This window comes from Periophthalmus magnuspinnatus, chromosome 8 (assembly GCF_009829125.3).
Source record: "Periophthalmus magnuspinnatus isolate fPerMag1 chromosome 8, fPerMag1.2.pri, whole genome shotgun sequence".
Lineage (NCBI taxonomy): Eukaryota > Metazoa > Chordata > Actinopteri > Gobiiformes > Gobiidae > Periophthalmus > Periophthalmus magnuspinnatus.
In genome coordinates, this window is record NC_047133.1 from 21,480,592 (window position 1) to 21,489,983 (window position 9,392).

The 9,392-nt window shown below is 39.1% G+C and overlaps 1 protein-coding gene across 1 annotated transcript; it reads right to left on the reverse strand.

The window, feature by feature from the left end:
* Positions 1–6,226: 6,226 nt before the first annotated feature.
* Positions 6,227–8,757, reverse strand: elfn1a (extracellular leucine-rich repeat and fibronectin type III domain containing 1a). Its single transcript, XM_033971447.2, has one exon. The coding sequence runs from the start codon at positions 8,755–8,757 to the stop codon at positions 6,391–6,393; it is 2,367 nt and encodes a 788-aa protein (XP_033827338.1). The 3' UTR covers positions 6,227–6,390.
* Positions 8,758–9,392: the final 635 nt, after the last annotated feature.

The window sequence follows — 9,392 nt, forward strand, 5'->3', positions numbered from 1 at the left end:
GGGTGAACCAGTTTTTGTCTTAAAGTATTTGTAGGTTTGAAAACGAGGTAGTTAAAAAGGTAGTTGCTTCATGAACAGGGCATTTTGAGCTTTGGAGATGTAGACAGACTAATAATGCAGCATTATTCAAACATGTGTGAATGAAACAAAACATAACTCCGGGTATGTTTTTGAGTAACAGCATTATAACATGGCATAAAGCTCACAAGATAATATAGCACCTTTAATTTTCTGTAGCTATATAAAAGTAGTAAAGTTTGAATGTGTAGTTTGAAAAAGTCGTGACTTCAGTATAACTTTTGAACAGTGCTAATGTTAACCACTGTTGCTTAGTGTTGTGACATAACAACAAATCAAAATAGCGGCTGTTGACTTGGCATTATTTCCCATCAGGCTGAGGTCAGACCACCATAGACTGCGGCTGTGTTGTACTGTAGACCCCCGACTGTAAACAAGCTGTGAAATAGAAAAATGACTCTATCACTCTAATAGTTATTGCCAACATTACATTGTACATCACAGTTTGGACAAAACAGGGACTGCTCATAAACTTCAACTAAGTTTTTATTCAGGGGAGATGTTTTGGGAAAGTTTGTGGTGATCAGAATGCAGCGCAGCCAGTCTATGTCGACCTGTTTGTTTTCTCTGCCTTTAAAGTAAAGCCCGACAGCAATGTTAAAAATATCATAAGGTAACACATGAAAAATGTAATATGTTTCTATTGAACAGATTATTGACTGTATACATTAAAATACTTCATAATTTCAAACTTATAGGAGAACTGTGTAACTTTTGTGGTAGAAACTCCTCCACCTGTTTGTCTCTATTAGATGTTATTGCTCAGATTGGAATGTAATGTTCCTCAGTATGGTATTTAATTCATTAGAAAAGTTACATATAGTGCAGGTTAATGCTCCTTTGAAACAGATAAACACAGTTACATTTATTCATTTGTTGTTTACGGTCTCTCGGCTGTTTTGGGAATGATTTAAGGCCCCGCCATAGGAGCTGGAGATGATGTGTCTGGGGTGACGTAAGTCTGAGAGGCCCTGATTAGACCGCTGCCCCCACGACCTGGCCCCAGATAAGCAGAAGAAAATGGATGGATTTATTTAGGGCGAGTGAATATTTTAAAGAGCTGCAACGTGACTTGATGTTGGCTGCAGAGTCGACATGTCCAGCTTCTGTCTGTGTAACAACTGTTCTCTGCTTCATGAAATCAGTAGTGAGAATATACATTTTTAAATGTGTTTTTGAGTACTCCAATACACATAAATACATGCAAGTTTAAAATATGTGGAATGTGGAACATTCTCTCCAAAGCAATAAATTCTCCATAGTAGCGAACCTCCTACTGGAGCCGTATCAGCAGTGGTGGAATGAAACGAAGTGAAAGTAATTAAGTACTGTACTTAAGTGTACATTTTAAGTATCTGTATTTTACTTGAGTACATTTTTAAATTGATAGTTTTTACTTTTACTTCACTACATTTTAAAGCAGGTATCTCTACCTTCAACTCCACTACATTTTTGAACTGGAATGAAAAGTAAAAGTATTTTTTATTTATTGTTTGAGACCTTCTGAAATGTCTGAGGGGTTTATTTTTAACACGAGCAAACAAAAATATAGAAATAAAAACAGACTATTTCCTACTGAATAAAATTCAACACAAATCTTCATAAAAATCACTACATTTGAGGCTTTATTAGCCTCAAAATCTACACAAAATACTTTTACTTTTTACTCTTTAAGTACACTTTTACCAAGTACCATATTTTCCAAACTATAAGTCGAACTTTTTTTCATAGTTTGTCCAGGGGTGTGACTTATACTCAGATACGACTTATATGTATTCAGATATATAATGTCACATCTTCATTATTGTCACACTGAGAACTGCACAAGGACACTCTGGGCTTGTACCAGTATCTACTACTCCTTTACCATGGAAAATAAAAAAATTCGGTACATTACGGTAATTTAAAAGACATCTGAGAAAGACTGAACAAAAATGCCCCTAAAAGAAAATCATATTCTGCTGAGTCTGATGAGCCACACAGAGGATGTGGTGTTTCATCTAAATCCGGGGGAGGCGGAGTTGTTCAGAAGCGACACTGAGGATGAAGAATTCAATGGAGTTTGTGATTTGGAATGAGTAAACTTGTTAGCTTGTTTTTTATGCTTCAGTTATCTGATTAACAGTTAATATCTTACATTAACATACCAGACACATATTCAGTTCTGTCTATGCTTCATGTCGTTGAATAAATATAAATGTGTTAGGTTAGCGTGCTGTACTGCTATTCAGCCTGTTGTTCTCTATTTTATTGTTATTATTATAACTTGCCTTTAAAGATAAAATGTCTGTTCTTGGTCTCAGATTTTGTAAAATAAATTTCCCCCAAAAATGTGACTTATAGTCCAGTGCGACTTGTATATGTTTTTCTTCATTATTATGCTTCTTTTTTTTTTTGACTGGTGCGACTTATACTCTGGAGCAAAAAATATATAGTCAAAAATTACGGTACTTTAACGCCTTTATTTAGTAGATTTTTTATGTGATACTATCTTTTTTTTTAACTTTTACTTGAGAAACAGAAGTACTTTTTCCACCTCTGCATATCGGCATATATTTCTGAAAGTGAGTGATCAAGAACAATGGCTTACAGTAACTGTCAGGCAGGAGCACTATGATTTTCCTACGGGCTACTCCCCCCATGTAAACACTATAATTATATAATAAAGGCGTCTTATGGGCTCATTATCTAGGCTCTATATAGTTTTTCAATAAAGATGGCTGCCGGTGTAACTGTATGTGCACCCTTAACTTTATTTCACAGTACTTTGTCTGAAAGCAGATAATAACAGAGTATTAGAGATAAAAAAGAAACAAAACACATACTTGTGCTCTTGTTTGCTTTGATGCACTTGAACAACACTTTCTCATTTCGCTGAAGTTTTTCTCAACACTCTAAACCGGATTTTACACATAAGTGCTACAGTATGCAGTATAAAAGTACGTTAACTCGCTAAAGGAACTAAAAACCTGACAGCTCTCATGATTTACAGAATTGCTTTATAAAAAATAACAAATGAATATTCTCAACAGTATCTCAGCAAACAAAGAAACAACACAAAGTAAGTAGATTTACACTTGTACACGCTGAAAAATCTTAAGGCGGTTGAAGAAGTCAGTCAAGTTAACACTTTAGTTGTTTACATAACGTATTCACATCAGGCTCATGACCCACAATCATTGAAGGACAATTTTGGATCTACAATGTAAACTGTATTGTTTCCATGTTTCCATAGACTGTATATATAAATGGACATAGCTAATCTGCTAGCTCAATCATCTCTGGCTCCAATCCGCTTTCTATTGAAAATCTGTCGCCCCTTTCTCCATAACTACTGCTGTCTGGCTCGTCATTTTGGTCTTAAAATGTTCGTATTGACCCACTCTACATGATGATGGGTTTTTATTTCACTGTAGTGTCTGTAAATTAACATAGAACATTAATAACAGACAGATCACACTCTTTCTTTCGCTAGCGTTAGCAACAGGTTTGATCGACAGCGTTGCTAAGCGCCTGCTCCGTGCTAAACCAGCGTTGTGGGCAGACTCTTTGGTTGCTATAATACTTGGGATTCCAAATATGGGATTCGGCATCAAATTTGTCCCTGGAGCCAAACTCTGTGGATGACGTCATACTCCCTTAGTCCACGTCTTTATACAGTCTATGATAGTATCTAAGAAAAATAAATAAAAATACCATTGACCCAATCAGTTAGTTCAATATAAAGTGTCTCATTAACTGCGAGTAGTTTGTGGAAGGGAGAACATTATAATGCTCATCTGACCCAATGTGAAATGACACTAATACTATAAACAGTCATTAACCATTAACCATTACTATCATGAACCATCACTAATTAATCATAAACAAAAGTGAACAGATGTCACTGATATACCTGAGTGTTGTATTAATAACACAATAATAAATAATAAATACATAACACCATCAGTAGTTGAAACAGTTCTTTAAAATGAATGGCGTGTAGTCAGGGTCATTCAGTCTGTGTACATGTACAGCTGGATGTCCTACACTACTACTGTAACTTACTCTTAGGTTTCTTTTATATGTTGCGGGATTTCAAGCTTCGTTTAAATACACTGCAGACAGGGGCGGTGCCAGATATTTTTGGTGGATCGTGCTAAGCTGTACAATGGGGGTGCCCTCTTATTAAGCCAATGTAGTGTCTCATATGGATGTATATACCATAGTAAAAGGAAAATTGAAATTTGTCAGCTGGACAAAAAGTTATAGGAGTGAAGACGTTTCGCTGCCCATCTTCAGTTCTGGGATTCAGTTGACAGATTTGAATTTTTGTCTGGATTATACCTGGACGACTAAGGGATTACACAGACCTCCCTCTACCATGTTTGCTTCGGTGTTTTAAACCAGCTTAAATGTAGTTGGCTCCTGTAGTGATTTATGAAAACTAATATGGAATTCTGTTTTTATTCTACTCTCATTTTGAACAGTCTGTGGTTGGCATTTCAACATTTTTTCGTCGAGCCTGGATGTGCTCAAGTTTGCACAGTTGTTCTGATGTTCTACTATTTTATTTTTAAGCATATCTTTTTTAACTTTATGCATGCCCTTATTTGTATTTATAATAGCGATACTTCTACTTTTCACTTGACTTCTAGTTCCTAGTTTGTGTAGTTGTGGTCACTGACAAGGCAATAAAAGTCTTTTGATTCCGATTCTATGAAAGTGGGGCAAAAATCTTGGGGGGAATATTAAGCATTCTATTGGAGGTTAAGGCCCCCTGAAGCCCCCCCCTCTGGCGCCGCCCCTGAATACAGATCAAAACAAAGAAAGCTAATTGTTTTTGGTAATGATAAGCAGCAGCAGTGCCTCTCCCGCTACTGTTTTAGTATTTAACTTGAGTTTATCTGGGTTAGTGTGAGAAAATAAATTATACATTTTCGAGATGGCTGTGTTTTCCAATTTGCTCTTGGGGAAGCACAGCACATTCTTCACGACCGCTTTACCTCGAGTGACCCGCTCTCTAAATTCTTAATAGACCGTAATCACCTCTTAGTACACAGTGTGGCCTCCTACTTAGTAATTCAGAGTTGGATACTGGCGGAGACAAATTGCCATGAGCCTGTTTGAAATCTGTTATATAAACATCTTCATGACAGTGTTTCAAAATATTTAGTCAAAAGTATTTCATCATGTACAAATTTCACAGCCAGTCAGTCGGAGGATTAAGAGTCACATTCTCATATTTTTTTTACTAACATACTAACTTTTTATGTACAAAAGACCAGCCTTGTGTCTAAAAACCAAATGTTTTACCAAGCGCTAAGGCGTGAAATCCAAATCTTTCTTTCGTCACTGTCACGGAGATAATAGTACACTCAAAGAAGCAAATGAACGAAATAGAGTTTATAACATAATCAAATAAATATACCTTTCTAAATATACATGAAAGCTGCCATAGACGGATAAGAATATAACATTACATTCATCCAGTGGGAATATTCTGGCTCCATCTAGCAAATAAAAGTTTATATAGTGTAGAGATTTCTTAAAATTCTAATTAAAATAAATGAAAAATTGGCTTTCCTTGTGTCCGATTCACAAACCTTGCAGAAATATTGTAAACATTTGTGTTTTTCTACTTTGGTAATAAATATACGAGACTGGCACCTGTGACCGTACTGTTTGCACATTTAACTCTGTCTACTCTGCCAATACTGTAATGTGTATAGGTGAATAAAAGTTGTAATATCAATAAAAAATAAATAAAATGAAATTTAAAAAAAGAGGCGGTGACATGTCAGGCAGGTTTGAACAAGGCTATATACCATTCTTTAGCAACATCTAAAAAAGAACAGCTCTTCCTTGAAAAACCTTAGCTTCCATTCACAAATACTTTTCAATTTACACAGAAATATATAAAACCATATCTGTACATAGATTTGAAGTAAATATATTCAGGAAAAGGAAAAAAAAAGTTCATTTGAAATCAAGGGTCTGGATAGTTCTTCAAAAAATATTGAGGTTTCAGTAGACATATGTTCATAATTATAGTAGTTTACACAAATCCACTGTCACAGGACTTGGCCATGCGATACCCAAAAACCTAGAATCCATGTTAACATATACTAATAATTTCCAATATATTTTCTCTTTAGTAGATAAAAGTATTCTCCCCGTTGTTTTACATAAATCTCTGATAAATAGCCATTTCTCTCACAGTCAAAAGTAAATATGTGTTTGAATATAATGCGGAAGTTTTCATGTCTTTAATCATGAGGTTCTTGTGTCATTTCTGCAACAGGAAGTCCATAAAAACAGCTAAAGAGTTTATTATTTGTTCTGCGCGGACACGCCTTTCCAGTAGTCTAAAATATCATGCAGGTCCTCATCCTTTGCAAACTGCACTTTCTTCCTAAGTGCATGTCCTGCTGCCATGTACTCCTCATCTTTGTGCCTCTTTCGGTGCAGCTTAAACTTCTCCCAAATACTGTGCGAAGGTTTGCAGTAGTACTCCGGGCTGGACGAGTAGCTAAGATTATGATACTGCGATGACAGCTGGGAGTAAGCTAAGTCTCTGGACCGCGAGTGAGTTAGCGGTTCCAACATGGACTTGTGCACATCTGGCCCTTCCAGCTCTTCTATCTGAGCGTCGGTGTACGAATGCCGGTGGTCGCTGTATTGGCGCATCTTCTCCGCCTCGGCGCGCAAGATGGCGGCGGTTGGCGTTACCGTGACGATGGTGTCGCCGGTCGGGGAGGTTTTTTCGATGTACTTGGATTCGGAGCGGTACGGTCTGGGACTCCGCATGGGGCCTCCGGTAGCGGTGCTGGGTCTCTTGGGGGAGGCGTCCGAACTGCGGTGTCGTTGTAGAGAGTGGTGGTAGCTGTCCTTGTACGGAGGGGACAAGAGACCGGATTTATTTTGCGGATGGTCGGACAAAAGTACCAACTGCGGCTCTGCTGTCGACACCGCGCCCGACTTGACGCCCTGAAAAGAGGTGGACTCAGACTTCAATGCGTCAATACAGTTGTTAATGATCTGATTGACTTTATCTACCTCTTTTGCGATGGTAGAAATCTCCGCTACAGATCCCTGGCTGTTCCCGGGCATCCCCATCTCACACTCTCTTCGATCGTGGTGGTCCATGCTCCTCACCTCCATGTAGTTACCTTTCATCATTTTAGGAGTGTCACTAATCTCCTGAAATTTATACTGGTCCAAATCTGCCCCCGGTGGCAAGTACGGCATACGCGCCATGCTCTCTCCAGCTAACAAATGCTTCTGCGACATGCGTGATATAGTCCCTCCCTCCAGCTCTTGTCCATACTTTAGCTCCATTATGTTTTTCTTCATGCTACCTGCTTTTTTGTGCTTCTCATCTTGCTTACGTTTGCGTCTCAAGCAGTAGTACACCACCCCGAGAAAAATGACCATGCTAAACAAACAGCCTAGTATGGTCATGATATAATGCGTTGCTGTTGCGTTGTTGGTACTCCTTTCTTTACCGCTCCAGGGGCCGGTGGTCACGGTTAGACAAGTGTGGTTGTGACGAAGAGAGTTACGGATGGAAGCCACGCAGTAAGTGTAATTGGTGTGTGGTTTCAGGTTTTTTAGTTCAATGTCCTCTTGTATATCATTTAAAGTTTGGATATCTGTGAAAAAGCTATTGTTGTAAAGAACCAGGATGTACATTTTCTTAAAGGGATAAGGGATTTGAACTGCAATAGTAGCACCTGTGTTGGTTACTTGTTTCAGCTTCATAAGAGGTTTAACTTTGAGATCCGTATACGTTGTACTGATGGTTATGTTCTCTGGTTCGGTGCCGGAGGTACAGTCCTCCAACTCGCACAGTGTAGCGTCTGGCAGTAGCATCGTGGGCTCCGTTGGTATGGCGATGAACGGGGTGACATAATCATCAGTACATACAGTGGTCAGCATGTGCAGAGCGTTCTTATAAGTTGGATCATTGGGATTTTGGCTCAGCAAGCTGTAGCCAGACACACCAGATGGAGTGTCGCACACCATCCGCTCGTTGGTCCTATTCGGGAACGTTGACAGCCACTTGACAAAACCGTACAACTCACAAGAACAGTTGAAAGGATTGGTGTACAGCTCGCAGGTGGTGAGCTTTGTCAGGCTAGCAAACGTGGACCCGTCTAACTGCTGAATCCTGTTCATGGACAAATCAATGTTTTCGATGTTGGGGCATTCCCAGAAGGCATTGGGTGTCACAGTCTCGATCAGATTGGCCTGGAGGTAGAGGTACTGCAGCTTCCCTAGTCCCCTGAGGACCCCTTCTGTCAGATTACGCATCTTGTTGAACCCCATCTGCAGGACTTGGAGGTTGAACTGAGCGGAAAAAGCCCCGTCTTCAATGTAGGAGATGTCATTCTTGGTTAAGTTCAGGTAGGTCAAGTTGGCAAAGCGGCTGAGTGAAGAGTAGTGTATACTTTTGATTTTGTTTTCATTCAAGCGAAGGTCAACTATGGTGCTGTTGATGTGCTGGGGGATGGCCTCGAACGGTGGTTGGTTTTGGCTACAAATTGCTAGCCACACGAAGCCCTTTTCCCCTTCGATTAACCAGCAGTCCGGCTTAACTCCGCCCATATGAGTCAAACAGACAAGCGCTACAGACCAGTAGAAGGCACTCGTCACCACGCCTCTGCTGCAGGCCATTGGTGCTTTTCGGAGAGTCATGTGACCACGCAAGAAAACACTGAGAGTTGGATTTTTGGGTTTAATTCAGCCGGGACGGTCCTGTTGCCAAACCAGCTAAGATCTGTATTTGTGATATCTTCATTGACTCTTATGATAATAATATCCACAGGTTCAGTACTCAGTGTGTAGCTTCAGGTTAAAATTCTTCATATGTGCTTTTCCGTTCTAAAGTCATTCTTCTTCATTTGTGACCATATCCCATGCAGCGTCTCGCCTGACTGGAAAAAATCTGCAACACAGAAAAAGAGACACATAAATAACACAGATAAATGATATTGGTCCTATATTACACAAAATCAACTTTTGTGAGCTTTAAGTCGTGTTACAATGTTACCTCCTCAAAAACAGACCTGGAGTTATGTTTTGTTTCATTCACATATGTTTGAGTAACTCTTTATTATTAGTCTGTCTACATCTTCAAAGCTAAAAATACTCTGTTCCACCTTGTGATGTCATAAAGTGGTAGTTTTCAAGTTAACAGCTACCTTTTACACTTTGTTTAGTATAGATTGGCAATCGCAGGGCTGAAATCATCCAAATGATTCTAGTGAAGGTGTAAGGAGTTTAAAAACACAGTGGAGCACTTCCTGTTTTACCAGATGACATCACAAGGT